General features: G+C 39.9%; 1 protein-coding gene across 1 annotated transcript; it reads left to right on the top strand.

The window, feature by feature from the left end:
• Positions 1–1,224: 1,224 nt before the first annotated feature.
• On the top strand, positions 1,225–17,822 carry LOC117298533 (solute carrier family 22 member 15-like). The gene is made up of 11 exons (XM_033781838.1): positions 1,225–1,407; positions 3,992–4,336; positions 5,641–5,846; positions 6,853–6,982; positions 8,350–8,441; positions 9,547–9,771; positions 10,375–10,509; positions 12,045–12,130; positions 13,617–13,731; positions 15,479–15,551; positions 16,953–17,822. Exons 2-11 carry the CDS (start codon positions 4,091–4,093, stop codon positions 17,124–17,126), a joined length of 1,482 nt encoding a protein of 493 aa, XP_033637729.1. The 5' UTR covers positions 1,225–1,407; positions 3,992–4,090; the 3' UTR covers positions 17,127–17,822.
• Positions 17,823–20,444: the final 2,622 nt, after the last annotated feature.

The following is a 20,444-nucleotide window of genomic DNA, read 5'->3' on the forward strand; positions in this document are numbered from 1 at the left end:
CAACAATAAAAGAAAACGCGTAACGGCCTCTGAAGTTGAACACTTTTTAGAAACCCGCCTCCCTTCAAAACTTCAAAGTATTTCCATTTAAATTTTTCAATGTAGATACTTGATGACTTGAACTTATCAATTAATCTTATTTTGACTCATTTGCATAATTAATTATGACACAAGAGAAGATGCGTGCTACTTCGTGAAACCCAAAAAGTGCAAAATTTGTCTTTTTGCGTTTTCACGAAGTAGCACTCGCCTATATGCTACAACACAGCATTTTGTATTGATTTTTGAAACTAGGTCAGCGCGCGCGCTCACACAACTTGCGTGCTACTTCGTGAAAACGTTTTTACCACACTTTGACTCGAGTGCGTGCCATGCATACAACGGTAAACAGAGGTTCGGGTGCTACTTCGTGAAAACAAAAATGCCACGTTTGTGCAAAAATTGAAAACACTAATTAGCTTAATTAAAAAAGTAAAGCTGTCTGAGCTTCGAAACATTATGGAATTGTAGGTCTTCGTGCATTATCAACAGAAATGTAAAAAAAATAAAAATGTGTAAAAAAATCCTTAAGCACGTAGAGTGCTACTTCGTGAAAACGCTGACGAAATGTTTGTTTATAGGATTAATGTGACTAAGGAAGTCATCAAGGTTTTCCAATCCATGTGACCAAATGATGAACGTGTCATCCACATATCGGAGCCAAAGTTTGGGTTTGAGTCGAGCGGTACCCAGGGCTTTCTGTTCAAAATCTTCCATGAAAATGTTCGCTAAGACTGGGGAAATAGGAGACCCCATGGGAGTTCCTAAAGCCTGTCTGTAATATCCATCTCTCCATTGGAAGTATGTGGACTTCATGCATGTCATTAATAGATCATGAATGTTTGTTGAGATGCAGACTGACCCCGGACACGGGATAATCAACAAACTACATAAACAACGTCTGGACTTATGCAGTGTGTGGCGAAGTTCACTTTCCATTTTAATAAACTTGTTCAAGTCAACAGACGTTATTATGATACAGGCCACTATGACAATCAGCGACATTTAAAGTAAAAATGAATACAAGAAGACATGAAAAGGCGAGTAAGACGGAAAAGGATGGTAATGTGTATCATTGCAAGCTAATGACAGAGCTTTTTATATAACTTAGTTAGAATGGAAGATAATAAATTGATAAAAGAGTAATGGCACGACTGATTTAAGTTTAAACACACTGGTCGCGTGTTCTTTTTTTTCTGCCAGAGATGCGGTATGTTTTGTGATTGTTGTTTACCGTTTTAGTTATGATCCGACACCCTACCTAAACTATAATTAGCACAGGGCAGCAGCTGGCAGGTGGGTGGGTGGTTATAGCCATGCTAATCGAGTGCCAGGTACTTCTTGTGACTACCTGCATTCGTTTTCAAAGTAAGTAAATTTGAGGGTAGAAAACTTTTCGAATCCTGCCACCACTTTTTCGTTCGTTAAGAAACAAAAAATCAATTAGTTTCTGATTAATTTGCTATAATATAATGAGATATTTCTTGGTAAGTAGGATTTGAAATTTGCATGGTGGTGGAATAGTTGCGATAACGTAACCCTCCTGCAGGAGGGTTACGTCGACGGCGTAGCTACGCCGTCGGCAGGAGGGTTACGTTATCGCAACTAGATGGTGGAAATACGATATTGAAAGGTTTGCGGTACTCCCATCCCATATTTATTATGACTAAACTTATAGTTTCTAGAAGTACCATATGACTATCTCTGAATGAGATGAGATGGGGTGGTTCGGAAAAGATGGTTTAAACTCTATTCCTTTTTGTAAAAATGAGTGAAAAAATTGTGGCAGGATTTAGAAAGTTTTCCTCAAGCATTTTGATAAACATTTCACTGTGTCCACAGATTTACATTAAACTAGACCCAGTGGATAACATTCCGTATGGCGCCACCACTTTTTCACTAATTTTTACAAAAAAGGATATCTCATTGAGGTAAATTAGATACTATATTATTTCATATCGAATGAAAAAGTGGTGGCGCCATACGGAAACTTTTCCGACCCAGTGACTGGGGCGCTTGATTACTTTTTTCGAAATTTTGAAGAATCTAACGCCCCAGTCACTAGGTCTAACATTAAACCATTCAGTTACACAGTTTGAAGATAATGATAATAGATTGTTGAAGGCTTCCCTAAAAATGTAAAAATGTTACTTGCTGAGGTTTGGTGTAGTTTTTGAGAAATGAGTAAAACATAAAACACTGTCACAAAAACACGTTTTACATGCTAAACTAATTTTCGTCTCACCATAAGGTTTATCGCTAATAGCAAAATATCAAGAGAGGGCGCTGTTGAACCCATACAAAGGTATAGGCGTTGCGTGGATCCTGCTGAGTAAACCAACGTACATGTAATTTGTAACAAAACATATTAAACATATTATAGTTTTGAGACGTGTTTGCACCTCAAAGGCAGTGGACACTATTAAAAATTGTCAAAGACTAGCCTTTTGCTGTATCTCAACATATGCATAAAAAAAAAACCTGTGAACATTTGAGCTCAATCGGTCATAGAACTTGCGAGATAATAATGAAAGAAAAAAACACCCTTGTCACACAAAGTTGTGTGCGTTTAGATGGTTGATTTCGAGACCTCAAGTTCTAAATCTGAGGTCTCGAAATCAAATTCATGGAAAATTACTTTCTCAAAAACTACGTCACTTCAGAGGGAGCCGTTTCTCACAATGTTTTATACCATTAACCTTTCCCCATTACTCGTCACCAAGAAAGGTTTTATGCTAATAATTATTTTGAGTAATTACCGATAGTGTCCACTGCCATTAAGGGAAGCTTTCTACCATCATATCTTTAAACCATGTAAGTTTAAAGTAAATCCGTGAACATTGTGTTTTGTCTATTAAGTACAAAAAGTACTCGGTTAAAGTAAAAATATATAAGTTTTTATGCACCAAAGATCAAAATTTACAACTTTGATGCAATAAGTTAGAAACACTTTAGTTATTTACTTATATATTTGTATGGTAACTTTAAGAAACACGTTGCCTTGGATCGGTCGAGTTGGTCTTTAAAGCGTTTGTAACTGTTTTGTTATAAAATGCATGGTTAGAAAGATGTTTTAAAAGTAGAATACAATGACCCACACAAATACGCCTCAAAATTGTGTGGTTTTCCTTTTACTTTGCAATCTAACGCGGTAGGACATTTATGGGAGTCACAAATTTGACTCCCATAAATGGCCGACCATGTTTGTCGACGAGGTAGAAGGAAAACCACACAATTTTGAGTGATACTTGTGTGGATCATTTAATTCCTCTTTTAAAATATGTTTCTAATCATACGCATTTTATAACAAACAGTTACAAACGATTTTCAAAGACCAACTCGACCGATCCAAGGCAACGTGTTCCTTTAAAACTTATTTCGGAAATCTATTTCGGAATAATAGCTTTTGACCTTTGTGTTGTCTTTGTGTGTTAGAACAATCTCGTACAGTGTAGCATAGTTCTTGTTTTGTTTGCACCGGCAGACGTGCCATCCTTGAGAGACATGATGCGCGTTATAATTTAAAACAAAAATGTTTAATTGTCCGGTTACAATACATGTAGCATGCATGTACAGTGTAGACCTACTACTAGACCTGGAAGAATAGTTACACTTGAGCGCTGTTGTAAGTGCGGTTACAGGGCCCACTTTCACAGAGCTGCTAAGCACGATCATTTGCTTAGCATGAAAATTCTTCCTTGAAAAAAACCCCAGGATAATAACCAAATTTATATTTGTTGCATATTGCTGTTACTGGTATTCAGCTGTTGTTTGCTCATCCTGAAAAATCACGTGGAAATTTGGTTGGTAATCCTGTTTTTATCAAGGAAGAAATTTCAACTCGGGCTCTGGTTACGACTGCCTTGCATCAATGAACTGATAATCAACATTTATTAATTATACCCAAACTTTGTCAATGAAATTCTCTTTAACTTTTATTCGTTGTTGACAGGTCGTGTCTCCGTACATTGAAGCAAGACGAGGAGGCTCTTCTTAGTCTTCAAGGTCAAAGGTCAATTGGAGGTCAACCCAGTGACCTGTTGTTTTTACCATGGGGATAGACTTTGATGATGCCTTGGAGAGGGTCGGTGGTTTGGGTTACATCCAGAGGTTACACATGCTCCTCCTGTTTGCTCTTGGAATATTTCAAGGACCTTTCATCATGACGTTGGTCTTTGTTGGGAAAGAACCAAACTATCGTTGTCAAGGTCACGCTCATGAAGTCAATGCGTGTGACCTTGAACCACCCTGCCAGAATTTTGTTTACGGTACAGAGTTTACATCCATTGTCTCAGAGGTGAGTTTTGTTGCTAACATTAAGGCGGTGTGGGTTACTAGTGTGTAAAGCACTCGCCTCGCACCACTGGGGCCCCTGGTTTGATTCGGCCAGCAGGGCCAAATGTGAGGCGAGTTGTGCCCTGGTTTACTCCCGTGCCACGTGACAAGTTTTTTTTAGGGCCCTCCCTTTTCCTCCCTCGTGGAAAAATCAAACACATTTGTGGCTCGTCTGCAGCACCTACAAACCGGGCAGCCCGCATTGTATTCCAGGTTCCACGTCATCATTTTGTCCAAGATTCAAGTTTTAAACACTACTCAACATTTACAAAGCTCTAAATGATCAGTCGCTGGTCTATCTGACAGATTGCATTGCCACCCATATACCATCAAGTGAAGGCCTAAGATCGAACTGGGATATTACTCGTCTTACCATCCCAAAGATCAGTATGTCCGCGCCAAGTCTCTGGAACCAGTTTACCCCAGACCATAAGATTCTCTCACCAACAGTGGATGCTTACAAACGCAATCTTAAAACCTATTTATTCTAGTTTGTTATAATTGCTATTGTTGGTTTTTGTTTGTTTGTAAAGCGCAATGATCATTTTTTAACTGCGCAAAAGAGCTGTTTATATTATTATTATTTGATCAACTGTTCATATCTGTATGGGATAGCCACACCAGGCGTTTGTACAGTAGCTAACACATGCAGATGCATGTATGCAGATACACTGGGTCAATATGAGTCGATGTGGCTGGCACCTTTACAATGGGAGACTTTTTGAAAGCTCTGCCACTAGAGGGCAGCAGACCTACCAGGTAAGGGTGCACAACTCCTATAGCAAACAATGGTAAATGCTAACAATTCAAAAATACTCCAAAAATATTTAGAAGTCTCTCAGCCTCTTGAAAATTAAATCAGATACACTGTCATACAACTAAACTTCAGATTTCTTTTCAATTTTTGGTAGATCAGCATTTTGGAATTTTTGCTAATTACCCTAGAAGAAACACTCCCAAAAACTCATGCACACCGCTTGTTATCCTTGGGGAACTCGTCCTGTTCCAGAACAGTTTGGCTTATGCTGGCATTGTGTTATGAAAAACAAAATACAGTTTGGCTAAATCTAAATACAAAATAAAAAACACGCAAAACACAAGGTATTGCATCTCCTATTCCTAAGTTGTTGACATTACCTGGTGAAGAGCGCCCTCTCTTGGTGATTGGCAGATAGTCTAAAGTTTCCCATTCTATCGCACTGTAGCTGCAAAAAACGAACCTCTTAATCCACCATGTATGATTGTTTTTCAATTTCTTTTCACCAGTGGGATCTCGTCTGTGAGAAAAAACGAGATGTGGGCTATGCACAGTCCCTGGTGATGTTAGGCTTCCTTGCAGGGGTTGTAGTTCTAGGTCGCACGGCTGACAAGTGTGGCCGCCTTAAGACGTATGCATGGAGTATGTTTTGTGTCGTTGTAGCTCAAGCTTTATCTGCTTTTACTCAAAACTTGTACCAATACTCGGCAACAAGGTAAGATGATGTCTTAAGTTTAACAATTTTACCTAATTTCTGAAATTCTCCCAAACCCGGCGATAGTTTGTTTTTAGAGGAACATTAGAGAATTGGTTTTGCTAGCAAAAAAGTTGCTGGCAGTGTAAGCACTTTATGTAATCCACCATATACATAAACTGACAAACCTGTGTAAGTTAGAGATCGTCGGCCATCTGGGTCACGAGAGAAAAGTGAAAAATGGGTTATAAATTTTGCATTGCATCGATGCCAAAACAAAAATGAAGAAAACGCTCACTGAGCGTTAAATTCCAAACGCGAAATTAGATTATTTATTTCTCATCAAATATGAAATTTCAGACAGAAATATTTCAAGGGATGTTTTCTACTATCATCTCCATTAGACTGTTTAAGTTTTATGTTAATCTGTGATCTTCACGATTTTTGTTTCTTAACAATTCTGTAGCGTCCCTTTAAGAATGTCACTGTCACAATGACATGACTAAATCAAGTGAAGACAGTTATTTCAGATGAATTCCACCCTGCAAATGCTTTTTATGAATGGATGGAAACAAATAAGCGGTAAATAGAACAATCTCTCTGAATCCTCGTTTGTACAATAAAAGAATGAAGGTCTGGAATTAGGCATAACACAATAAACAGAAAAGAGGGAGATTTAGAGCATGATTTCCAGTACCTTTTATCCCTCTATCTTTGGTGGAAAATGAAGGGTAGTATGGTGAATGTGCATGCTACACAATGGAATGTCCAAGCGTGTTAAATTTTTCACCCACTTTTGTCCTCACAGCCCCCCCCCCCCCCCACTCCCTACTCTGGAAAACAAAATGGATAAAAACAATTCTGGATACAAAACCAGGTTTTTACGACTTCTGTTTGTGTGTTCGTAAAAAATGCCGGTGCACATGTTTTCTGGGATTAACTAATAATTTGGTCCTTTATCCGGTGTGTTTCGGACCTAGAAATTTGAAAATTTTGTTTCAGTACTTTCCTTTGTGTTACTCGTTAGGTTTGTACTTGGGTTCTTTTGTGGCGGCGGTGGACTGGCAGGGCATGTATGGATGTTGGAGGCGCTACTTCCAAAGATGCGCGCCCTAATTGGGGCGATCTTCCACTGCTCATTTGCATTTGGCATTGCGGTAAGATCTGTGAATTCTCTTTACTGTCACCCTAGTGCAGAAATTTGATCTGAAAGTTGACTTGATGAATAGTTTTTTGCAAATCAGCACTGGACATTCTCACCTGCAATGCTTTAACCCTTTGATGCACAGATTAATGTAACTCCCCCCCCCCCCCCCACCCCCCCCCCCCCCCCCAGAAAAAACCAAACAAAACCATGTTTTTCTCAGAGAACATAAAATCAAACGAAAGCTCAATAATCGCTAAACAACCAACAGAGGTGTTGTAGTTTTTAAGTTATGACCGTTTATCAAAGTCCAATTTGCATGTTTTTGGTGGTGGCTAGCGACCGCCTTGTGCACCGAAGGGTTAAGAGGAAACATATACTGATAAATTCCAAATAGACTGTGTAACTTCCCATCTCACATATATATTTAAATTTTCTGGACCAAGTTGTTTCCAACCATTATTGAGTTGTATTAACAATTCTGTTTCTTCAAATACTTCAGTTAATTGTCATAGTTGATGGCCTTGCAAATTATATTATTGTTACAACACGGCCTCCATTTTTTGGTAACATTTAAAGACACTGAACACCATTGTTAACTGTCTATAACCAGTCTTCTCACTTGGTGTATCTCAACATGTGCATAAATAACAAACCTGTACAAATTTGAGCTCAATTGGTCCTCGAAGTTGCGAGAGAATAATGGAAGAAAAAACGCCCTCGTTGCACAAGTTGTGTGCTTTCAGATGCTTGATTGCCGGACCTCAACATCAAATTCTGAGGTCTCGAAATCAAATTCAAATATTTTAGTGAGAAACTACTTCTTTCCCAAAAAACATGTTACTTCAAGAGGAGCTGTATCTCACAATGTTTTATACTATCAACAGCTCTCCATTACTCGTTACCAAGTAAGGTTTAATGCTAGTAATTATTTTGAGGAATTTCCATTAATGTCTGGCAGTGCCTTCAAGAATGTTTCCCTACGGGCGTTCATTTTATCATTAAACCTATGTAATGATCGCACAGATTAAGGTGTGATTGGCAAACCCGGGCTTCTAAAAAGTAAGCAGCCGCGTCCGAAGGTAAAACTTGGTTACAAATTATTTGTGTTTTATAGAAATTGAAATAGTACTGATAACAAATTGCTTTGGGGATTTGTATTTTCAAGAACATTGTAATAATATTAAGAGAAGATTTGATTTCGTAGAAAAAAAATGATCTTCGTTGGAGATATCTCATTTTTTTAAATGTGCTCAAGACTTGCACAGTTATTTAGGAATAAGTCTACACAGATTTAAAAAAATGTATGCATTCCCTTTTTGATTTTCTTAAGTCTGTCTGTATAAGTTTTAATTTCTGTTTTGGGATTTATGTTGACAGATTTATGCATTGATGGCTTACTTTATTCGGGATTGGAGACATTTAACCATAGTTACCTGCATTCCCATGGTGATTTTAGTTTTAGTTCCGTTGTAAGTAACATTTGTTTACATTTGGCAGTACCTCGCCCCCCATGAATGTTCCATTAAGCTCCGCCTCGCCATGAATTAGCCAGACACAACTTTGAATGTGTGCCTTAAAGGCACTGGACACTATTGGTATTTGTCAAAGACCAGTCTTCTCTCTTGGTGTATCTCAATGCATAAAATAACAAACCTGTGAAAATTTGAACTCAATTGGTCATCAAAGTTGCGTGAAAATATTGTAAGCAAAAACACCCTTGTTGCACAGGTTGTGTGCTTTCAGATGCTTGAATTTGAGACCTCAGCTGAGGTCAAATTCAATTAAAATATTTTAGTGAGAAATTACTTCTTCCTCAAAAACTTCTTTACTTCAGAGGGAGCCATTTTTCACAATGTTTTATACTATCAACAGCTCTCCATTGCTCGTTACCAAGTAAGTCTTGTACCAATAGTGTCCAGTGCCTTTTATGCATAAAATAACAAACCTTTGAAAATTTGAACTCAATTGGTTGTCGAAGTTGCGAGAGAATAATGGAGGAAAAACACCCTTGTCGCACAAGTTGTGTGCTTTCAGAGGCATGAATTCGGGACCTCATCTGAGGTCTTGAATTCAAATCAAATATTTTAGTGAGAAATTACTTCTTCCTCAAAAACTTCTTTACTTCAGAGGGAGCCGTTTTTCACAATGTTTTATACTATCAACAGCTCTCCATTGCTCGTTACCAAGTAAGTCTTGTACCAATAGTGTCCAGTGCCTTTTATGCATAAAGTAACAAACCTTTGAAAATTTGAACTCAATTGGTTGTCGAAGTTGCGAGAGAATAATGGAGGAAAAACACCCTTGTCGCACAAGTTGTGTGCTTTCAGAGGCATGAATTCGGGACCTCATCTGAGGTCTTGAATTCAAATCAAATATTTTAGTGAGAAATTACTTCTTTCTCAAAATTATGTTACTTCAGAGGGAGCCGTTTCTCACAATGTTTTAAACTATCAACAGCTCTCCATTGCTTGTTACCAAGTTAAGAGTTTTTATGCTAACAATTATTATGAGTAATTACCAATAGTGTCCAGTGCCTTTAATGATAAAATGTTTCCTGAATGTTTTGTTTTCCAGGGTAGTACCAGAATCGGCTCTTTGGCTGGCCTCTAAAGGCCAGAGTGATAAAGCAGAAGATATCCTGTATAAGATGGGTAGGACAAACGGTCTGAAAGTCACCCGCTCCATGCTCTCTCTGAACAGCCGGATCAATGAGACCAAAGTGAAGGCGTCTCATGGTACCTTGGACCTGTTCCGCACACCGATAATGAGGATGAGGATGATGATCCTCATGATCACATGGTAAGAATGCATCACTTTGATTGGTTGTTGGGGTAGCCTGACTTGTTTTTCTTACATTTTCTTCCAATGTGGCTTGGCGTGGCCTAGCGATTAAGAGCATCGGACTCCCATCGATCCACCAAAGCTAAAGTAGCAGTCCCGACTGATTTTCTACTTTAGGTCCTGGTAGTAATTAAAAAGCAGTTCTTTTCAGAACTGATAAGTCTTCCAAATTCCGTATTTTTGAGGTCATTAATTTTTTGAGTATTTATCAATCTTTGACCCTTCTTTTACAACTAAAACTTTGCTTGCCCTTATCTTAAAGTGTCTCCTTTTTGATGGTGTTTAGTCATGGTAGGGGCCAAGCAGATAAGAGCATCGGACTCAATCTCTGGTGTTTTCTGATCAGCAGAGTGTGGGTTCGAATCACAGTTGTGACAGTGTCTTTGAATGGCAGTATTGCGCCACAGCACCTTGTAAATCATTACTTAGTGCATTGTAATAGGAGTAGGTCTCATTATTCAAACATAGTCCCACATATCTTGCAGGAAAATACTGAATGTGCGATTAAAAACAACCATATAAAGCGCCTATTTAAAATTGTGTGTATTTTTTTCAAATCAGGTTTACTTGCTGTCTGACATACTATGGTCTTACCTTTGGTGCTAGTGGCTTGGGTGGGAACATGTACATTAACCTGGCCCTCTCAGGACTCGTTGAAGTACCAGCTAGCCTCCTTAGTGTCTGCTCATTAAATAGGTAAGTCACAACGGTTACCAGTGTGTAGAGTATGGGATCATAGAGTTATATATAAGAACTAGAGGGCGCACTGGTGATGCTTCTCGCACAAACACGACAGGACCGCAAGGAGACACGCGCAGTACGTATGTACCTGCGTTGAATATGAAGTACACGTTGGAGTTTGTGTTTATTGAATGCTGACGCGATGCTGTTTTGTCAACTTACAAAATGGCCACACAACACACGCTGTGCGATGCCTGTTTTGTCAACTTAGAAAATGGCCGCCTGCGCGCATGCCGGGTCGCGTATATAGGCCAGTGCGTCCTCTAGTTCTTATATATAACTCTATGATAGGGATGCAGTGTTAGATCCTGGGAGAAGTCTTGATTCCAGGAGCAGGTTTTGATCTGTTTTGTTGGTAGACTTAGTCTGGCTACCTTTCTTGAAGGCTATCGGAATAGATCTTTAAATATGATATTCCTCCTACTTAATAAAAGACAATGGACACTTTTGGTAATTGTCAAAGACCAGTCTTCTCACTTGGTGTATTTCAACATATATGCATAAAATAACAAACCTGTGTAAATTTGACCTAAATTGGTTGTCGAAGTTGGGAGATAACTATGAAAGAAAAAACACTTTTCTCACTCGAAGTTGTGCTTTCAGATGCTTGATTTCGAAACCTCAACATTTAATTCTGAGGTCTTGAAATCAAATTCGTGGAAAATTACTTCTTTCTCTAAAACTACCACTTCAGAGGGAGCCGTTTCTCACAATGTTTTACACAATCAACCTCTCCCCATTACTCGTTACCAAGTAAGGTTTGATGATAATATAAACACGTTGCTGATATAAAACGTTTGAATCCGGTTCTCTTAACCGCTAGGCCATGACAATGTTACAAATGTTTTTTTAATTTTTGGGGTTGAACAAAGAATTGACTAGAGTGGGATTCAAACCAACGACCTCCGGATTAACGTGCCGGCGCTCTACCAACTGAGCTATCTAGCCCTACATTGGCGGTGTCCCTATTTTGTCAATATCTTTGTTTGGGGGTGCCAGTCAGAAGCCATACAACCGTTAACTGCCGTGTAGCCAGGGATCACACCCAAATTACGATACAACCTGGGAAGCGGCAGCTAGGGGATCACCTTAAGGGGATGCGACTTTTTGTTTCAGATATCAATATAAACCACAAGGGAAACTGACTGGGTAAATTTGTAAATGATTTTTGGGGTTGAACAAAGAATTGACTAGAGTGGGATTCGAACCAACGACCTCCAGATTAACGTGCCGGCGCTCTACCAACTGAGCTATCTAGCCCTATATTGGCGGTGTCCCTATTTTGTCAATATCTTTGTTCGGGGGTGCCAGTCAGAAGCCATACAACCGTTAACTGCCGTGTAGCCAGGGATCACACCCAAATTACGATACCACCTGGGAAGCGGCAGCTAGGGGATCACCTTAAGGGGATGCGACTTTTTGTTTCAGATATCAATATAAACCACAATATGAACATTTTAATGAACATACTGGACTTGTTCTCTTTTCAGATTGGGGCGTCGACCAACCATGGCAGGTTCCCTTTTCATCGCCAGTGTATCCTGCTTGGGTGTTGTGGCTTTTCCAAAATCACCAGGTAGGTGTGGATTTTTTGGGTTGGTTAATTGTGACACCGTGTTTACGACTAGGAGGGGTACTGAATGTTTGTGATCAATTTTATTGTAGAGATTTTCTGAACTTGTTCAGTTTCACAAAGACATTCACAAGTTGGCTTAAAGGCACTGGACACAGTTAGTCAAAGACCAGTTTTCTCACTTGGTGTATCCCAACATAAAGCATTAAATATCGATCCTGTGAAAATTTGGGCTCAATTGGTCACTGAAGTTGCAAGAGGATAAGAATAAACACCCTTGTTGCACAAGTCTGTGTGCTTTCAGATGCTTAAAAAAGGCTTCAGGCCTGAAGTATTTTAATATTTGAGTGAGGTATTACCTCTTTGGTACAAAACTACAGCGCTTCAGAGGGAGCCACTTCTCACAATGTTTTATGCTATCAACAGCTTTCCATTGCTCATTACCAAGTATTTTTTTTTATGCCAACAATTATTTTGAGTAATTACCAATAGTGTCTAGTGCCTTTAAAGGGTCTATGTACTTTTTGTAAGACAAAAAACACAATGTCCACAGATTTACACTAAACTTACAGCATTTAATGAATGCTGGTAGAAAGCTTCCCTGAAAATATTACTTACTGAAGTGCTGTAGTTTTTGAGATATGAGTAAAACAATGTCATGACAATAATTTTCGTCTCAGTGATCACGAGACAAAACTTATTTTAGCATGTAAAAACGTATTTTCATGACGCTGTTTTGCTCATTTCTCAGCAACTAATATTTTAAGGTACGCTTTCTACTATCATTATCTTCAAACGGAGTAAGTTTAATGTAAACCTGTGGACATTGTGTTTTGTATTACAAAAAGTACCCAAATCCTTTAAAGACTGTATTTTGGGTGAACATACATGTAGTTTGATTTTTGCTTACTGACCATAATTGATTCTCCTCACCCAGTAATATAATATTGAGAGGGCAATTGATGCCATTTTCATTTTGCAAAGTCTTAAAACTATGGGAAACATTTGAAGGGGCACCACGGCCAAGACCATGGGCAACAGAGACCATGGCCTCCCTGGCCTCCATGTAAGTCAAGGCCCATTTTATACTCCCAGATAAAGAGAAGCAATTATGGACAACATTTAATTTGCATATGCTGAAACCAACATCTTGACGACTTATTTTCCCTGTCTCGTTTCTAGTCCTCTCATGGTATTCACTAAATTTGTCTCTGATTTGATTTATGATTTATTGAAATTTGTTTGAAGGGATAAGTTGCCTCCACGAAAAGGCAGACCTTGTTAGTTCGCAAAGTAAAAAGATAACCACACAAAAATATTGAGGCATATTTGTGATGATCATTATGTTCTACTTTTTAACATCCCTCTAATCATTTGCATTTCATAACAACTGATTTCAGATGCTTTTCATCGACCAACTCATCCAATCCAAGGTAATGTGTCCCTTTAAGGTGCCTTATGTTTTTGTAATTTATCTTCTATTTTGCAGATGGTGCAATGTCATCAGCACAGACGTGCCTGGCTCTTATCGGCAAAATGGGTATCTCTGTGTCTTTTAACACCTTGTATCTCTTCTCTAGTGAGCTTTTACCTACAGTACTAAGGTAAGAATCTTAAACATCAAGATATAAATCACAAGGGAAACTGACTGGGTTTGTTTAATCGTCAATTTTAGTTTTGAACAAGGAGAAGTTGACTAGAGGGGGACTTGAGCCTGGGACTTCCGGATTAAAGGGACACGTTGCCTTGGATCGGTCGAGTTGGTCCATGAAAAGCATTTGAAACCATTTGCTATGAAGTCAATATGGTTAGAAAGATGTTTCTAAAGGTAGAATATAATGATTCAAACAAACATGCCTCAAAATTGCGTGGTTTTCCTTTTATTTTACGAATTTAACACGGTATTAGTTCACGATGTTTAAGGAAAACCATGCAATTTTGAGGCAGTTGTGTGGATCATTATATTCTACTTTTACATCATCTTTCTAACCATATTGATTTAATAGCAAACCGTTTCAAACGCTTCTCATGGACCAACTTGACTGATCCAAGGCAATGTGTTACTTTAACATGCCAACGCTTTGCGTTTGTTGGCGTTCATTGTTTTTTTGGGTGGGGGGGCTTTCAGTCAGAAGTTTTCAACCTGTAACTGAACATCGGATTCGAACTGCCTCTAGCTACTGGGCAACTTCGGTAGTCTAGTTGGTAAGACACTGCTCTAGAATTGCAAGGGTCGTGGGTTCGAATCCCACCCGAGTAACATGCCTGTGATATTTTTTCACAGGACTCGGGGAAAGTACTGAGTATACAGTGCTAAACACACATCGGTGTATGGGTAAAAAAAATAAAATTAATATTCTGTAACTGTCTGTCTGTCGCACATAGCCAGGGATTACACCCAAGTTTACATTACAACCTGGGAAAGAGGCAGCAGGGGAGGATCACTTGAAAGGGGATGCAATGTTTTTCATTTAAAATATCAACAAATAAACTACAATGTGTGTTGTGTAATGCATGTAAAAAAGAACCCAGTCTGCCAGTGCACTTATCGAAAAGAGAAGGGGTTCGCCCTGTGTTCCTGGCCATGGCTGCTGAATGCACCCTGTAAACCTTTGTAAAGTGCTACATAGTTAGGTCTCATAATGCATTACTTTAATAACCTATATTTCTACGAAAAAATGTGTATACTAAGCGCCTTGAGTACCTTTTTGGTGTACATGCACTATTGACCCATTTCACCTGACGTCATGATCAGAAAAATCTTGAATGCGCCATACTGGTGGGCAATTTCACTGTGCGTTTTCATATATATCTCTATGCATAGAGTATGCTTTGCGTTATGCAGTGAAGTGCGCATTTTAGACGACGGGGCGTTAATACACGTAAACCTAACTTGCCCACCAACATGGTGAGCGTGGCACCAGTCGCCGCGTGTGACGCGCGTGCAAGGGGTCAATAAAAGACTTTGATACTGTATTGTATACTTGAACTAGACAGAACTAACTGTGTTATGTGTGTACTGTACTGTACATGCATTCACCACAATACATGTATGTCAAATTGCAGATAAGCATAGTTTATCCATCATTCATAAATAAATGCCCCAGGCAGTTTTCGCTATTCCTAATGGTGGTAGATTGTCCAGAATTGTGAAGCTGTATTGCCTTTTGACAAAAGGGCATTTATGAATGGGAATAAAAGAGTAGTGATTCGTTCTTAAAGAGCCGTTTAAGAACTCTCCGCTACCCTTTTATTCCCTTATTCAATGGATTCAATGTATGATGGTATATGGTCGGACAGTAGGAGGGTTAGAAATCAAAGAATAAATCTTGATAATTGTATTCTTTTAAGGAATACGGGAATGGGTGTATGCTCCATGTCTGCTCGTGTTGGTGGGATCATAGCTCCGATGCTTCCACCATTTGTAAGTAAATTTTAAAAACTCTTATATTATTTGTACAGTTTTGCAGTAAACACAATGTGAGATTATATGTACTTTCACCAAGTAGAATTCACTCACGAAAGAACTTAACCCACTGTAGATCGTATTGAATATTGACGTACCATTAAACCTGTCCCAAAACATGGCGTCTGTGAGCGGGTGTGTGTGCGTGTGCCGTAGAAACCAGGAATGCTGCAAGCTGCGTGCTTCATTGATGTACGCGTTTAGACGCACATACGGCTTGCCCTAAGTACATTATGGCCACTTTCATAGCAACGAAAAGGGGTTATTTGATAGGGTCTATTAGCTCCTGCTATGGCATAAAGTTTGGTGAAGAGTTTTTCTAAAGACCATCATGTTGTCATCAAGAGGGGCACTTGTGAGTTTGTAGAAAAAAGGTTGGGTTGGCGTAGTGGGGCTGTTAGGTTGGTGTAGTGGGGCAGTCGGGTTGGCGTAGTGGGGCAGTCAGGTTTGTGTAGTGGGGCAGTCGGGTTGGCATAGTGGGGCAGTCGGGTTGGTGTATTGGGGCAGTCAGGTTGGTGTATTGGGGGAGTCGGGTTGGTGTAGTGGGGCATTCAGGTTGGTGTAGTGGGGCAGTCGGGTTGGCATAGTGGGGCAGTCGGGTTGGTGTATTGGGGCAGTCAGGTTGGTGTATTGGGGGAGTCGGGTTGGTGTAGTGGGGCATTCAGGTTGGCGTAGTGGGGCTGTCGGGTTGGTGTAGTGGGGCAGTCGGGTTGGCGTAGTGGGGCAGTCGGGTTGGTGTAGTGGGGCAGTCAGGTTGGCGTAGTGGGGCAGTCGGGTTGGTGTAGTGGGGCATTCAGGTTGGCGTAGTGGGGCAGTCGGGTTGGGGTAGTGGGGCAGTCAGGTTGGTGTAGTGGGGCAGTCAGGTTGGCGTAGTGGGGCAGTCGGGTTGGCGTAGTGGGGCAGTCAGGTTGGCGTAGTGGGGCTGTCGGGTTGGTGTAGTGGGGCAGTCGGGTTGGCGTAGTGGGGCAGTCAGGTTGGCGTAGTGGGGCAGTCAGGTTGGCGTAGTGGGGCAGTCGGGTTGGCGTAGTGGGGCAGTCGGGTTGGCGTAGTGGGGCAGTCGGGTTGGCGTAGTGGGGCAGTCGGGTTGGCGTAGTGGGGCAGTCAGGTTGGTGTAGTGGGGCAGTCAGGTTGGCGTAGTGGGGCAGTCAGGTTGGCGTAGTGGGGCAGTCGGGTTGGCGTAGTTGGGCAGTGGGGTTGGCGTAGTTGGGCAGTGGGGTTGGCGTAGTGGGGCACTCAGGACGGTGTATAATGGGGCAGCTGGGTTGCCGTAGTGGTTTCTTTCCTTGCCTTCCACTTCTAGGACCTCTAGGACCTAAATAAATGAACCCCATGGTCAACACACTCTTGTATTCTTGACAGGGTGACAGGGTTGCCTACCTAACGTTTGGGATCGTTGCATTGCTGAGTTCAATTCTAGATCTGTCCCTCCCAGAGAGCCTTAACAAGCCGCTTCCTGAGACAGTGGCGGACGTGGAGATTCCAACACATTGGGCGTCTTCCGATAAAGAAGAAAAACTCCTGAGCGAGTCCTAGCACTCTGTTCATGGTTTGAAAGAAAAACTCCTAAGTGAGACCTAGCACTCTGTTCATGGTTGGAAAGAAAAACTTCTAAGAGAGACCTAGCACTCTCTTCATGTCTTCATGGTTGGAAAAAAAAACTCCTAAGCGACACCTAGCACTCTCTTCATGGTTGGAAAGGAGACTCCTAAGCGAGACCTAGCACTCTCTTCATGGTTGGAAATGAGACTCCTAAGCGAGACCTAGCACTCTCTTCATGGTTGGAAAAAAACCATGCTCTCGTTGTTTCAGAGACATTGGTGGATGTGAAGATTGCAACACATGATGCGTCTTCTGAGAAGTCAAAAAAACTTCTAAGTGAGACCTAGCACTCTCTTCGATTATGGTTGGAAAGAAAAACTTCTAAGTGAGACTTAGCACTCTCTTCATGGTTGGAAACAAACAAAGCTCTCGTTGTTTTCATCTAAACTGCCCTCTGTTGAAATCTTTAATTGATTGATCTTAACTGCGAATCACTCTAAACTGCTAAGCAAAGTGTGATGTCCAATACTGTATGAGCAACTCATCTTAATAAATCCAGGTGCTTTGTGAAATCGGCACCATGATTTGTAGTCACGAAAAGTTACATCTCAAAGCTGACTGATTGTGAGAAACGGCTCCCTCTGAAGTAATGTAGTTTTCGAGAAAGAAGTAATTTTCCACGAATTTGATTTTGAGACCTCAGAATTAGGTTTTGAGGTCTCGAAATCAAGCATCTGAAAGCACACAACTTCGTGTGACAAGGGTGTTTTTTCTTTCATTGTTATCTTGCGCTTTGAGACGCCCTTCGGGTGTGAAGAGCGCTACATAAAAACTGGTCTTACAATTCTAGCCTCCTTATTGAGCCCATATCCAATCATTCAAGGGGAGACCATTTTCTTTGTTCACATGCTGCCCCACGTACATGGAGCAAATTGCCATCAAAAGTAAAAACATTTTTTTTAACCCAGTTTAAAAAAATAAAAGTGAATTACATCATGGAGGTCATGTTTTTCTACTACGTTTTTGCTATTTTTTCTTTACTTTTGTATTCCGTATTTTCTAAGCTTAATTTTTAATTTTGATTATTGTTCATAGTGCATGTTCTTATTTGTATTTCGAGTTTATGCAGATCCTTCAAAAGTATTGACAAGTCTTAAATGAACTATCCAAATTTGCTGCCTACTTAAGCATTAAAAGTATTAAATCTAAATATATGAGGACTTAAACAATTTGATGAAACGTGTGTAGAATATTCCTTTTAACTCAGATCCAGAATACGCTGCATAGAAAAAAAGTAGCAGAAAGTGTGAGCTGGTTAAATGCACTGGACACCCTTGGTTAGACCAATATTCGCACTTTGTGTATCTAAACATAATTTTATGCACAAAATAACAAACCTGGGAAAATTTGAACCCAGTTGGTCATCGAAGTTGCGAGAGAAATATGGGAGAAAAAAAAACCCTTGTGGCACAAGTTGTGTGCTTTCAGATGCCTTAATTTGAGACCTCAGCTGAGGTCTCGGATTCAATTCAAATAATATTTGAGTGAGAAATTACTTCTTTCTCAAAACCTACGTTACTTTAGAGAGAGCCGTTTCTCACAATGTTTTATACTATCAACAGCTCTCCATTGCTTGTTACCCAACAAGTTTTTATGCTAACAATTATTTTTTAGTTATTACCAATAGTGTCCAGTGCCTTTAAGCTGTATCATTAACTCTTTGACTTAATTTTACTCTGGAAGCCTGAAAGGTTCCAAATCATAATACAGCGTACAGGCACTTTAAAGATTATTTCATTGACTTGAAGTGGTTGAGAACTTGTTTTTTCACAATGCTATATGTTCAGACTGTGTACTTATATTTGTAACTTTTAAATTTAAGGTTTTTCAGTCATGTTTCTATTTTTAATATGGACCAGAAATTTCAGACTATTTCCTTGAATTAAATCCTTTTTTTATTTTATTCCTGCTTGGTGAATGTGTTGGATTTTATTTCATCATATATGAAGAAATTGTGCTTTGTTTATTTACTTCTCTATCGCTGAAAATACTTTTTCCAACTGTTTCTTAAAACCTATAGGTCACACCAAGTGAAAAGACGGGTCTTTGACAATTTACCAAAGAGTGACAATTACCAAAGAGTGCCTTTTAGTTTTACGCCAAAAAAACCCCAAAAACAACTCTAGTTGATCGTCCTCTCCCTCATCCTTTTTGGAGGCCGAATCATTTTCATTATTTTGTTTTGCTTTACATTTTTGTTTTCAAAAAGACTAATTTTCTGTGTATTTCTCGGTAAACTCATAATCTTTTAATAACTCGTAACCACATAAAAAGTAGGTGGTGGCCAGTTTGAATTAAAATACTTGGTGGCCACCTTTGAAAGAGATTAAATAAATAATGTGAAATGAAAAGGCCCTCATCCTCCTCTTTTTGGAAAACCTGGAAGAAAAACTTGTACAGTATTTTCTTTTACTTAATTGGCTGTAAAATGTAACGACACTCACCATAGAGCCAACTCTACGAACTGACAGGCTGAGCTTATCTAGCCCCAATGTTGGTTGATAACATAGGAAGACTGCCATCATTACACCTTGATAGCTCAGTTTGTAGAGTGCAGGCACGCTAATCTGGACCCAATTAGATGTAAGCAATTTTTTTGCCTATCGTAGCAAAAATGGGTGCGTTCGTTTAGCTTTCCTGGGTCGACCCCGGTGTGTGGCGTTTTTTTTGTACCAGGACGAACGTGTGCAGATAATTACCCACGTTCGTCCTGGAAAAAAAACCGCCACACACCGGGGTTGACCCAGGGAAGCTAAACAAACGCACACACTAGTTCCTTAAACCTATTTAATGAGCGGTTGCTAGCTTGCACAAAAACAAACTGCGCGCGCAACATTTAAGATCGTTTGCTTAAGCACAAAAGAGGAAGGTGGCAGGCGAAATAAATGCAGAGTGGCGATACAAAAAAATCATCACCTTCTCTGTCTGATATGTATTATTTGTAAGGGGTTAAAGTGCCCCTCGAAAGATTTACACACTAACTTGAGAGTAAACAAATAATACATTGTACACAATTTCTGGAGCATTTCAGACACTCGTTTACTGCACTGCACCTACTCACTGCACACACACACGTGAAATACACACAGCTGCGCCGCCACATTAATGTATTGCAATGATGTTGCACTATGCGCTGTGCTTAAACAGGGTGCTTAAGCAGAAAATTTGGGCCTTTTTTAAGGTCCCTTTTTGCTTGCTTATCGCTCTAAGCAAAAAAACCTTGCTTATAAGCAAGGCTATGAGATGGAAAAA

The sequence above is a fragment of the Asterias rubens genome, chromosome 13, assembly GCF_902459465.1.
Source record: "Asterias rubens chromosome 13, eAstRub1.3, whole genome shotgun sequence".
NCBI lineage: Eukaryota > Metazoa > Echinodermata > Asteroidea > Forcipulatida > Asteriidae > Asterias > Asterias rubens.

What these genes read in the sequence shown, in the direction of transcription:
- LOC117298533 (XM_033781838.1), top strand. Translation starts at nt 4,091, where the DNA reads ATGGGGATAGACTTTGATGATGCCTTGGAGAGGGTCGGTGGTTTGGGT. An exon ending in ATGATCCTCATGATCACATG is followed by an intron (nt 9,772 to 10,374) that starts GTAAGAATGCAT and finishes TTTTCAAATCAG; the next exon opens with GTTTACTTGCTGTCTGACAT. An exon ending in CTTTTACCTACAGTACTAAG is followed by an intron (nt 13,732 to 15,478) that starts GTAAGAATCTTA and finishes TATTCTTTTAAG; the next exon opens with GAATACGGGAATGGGTGTAT.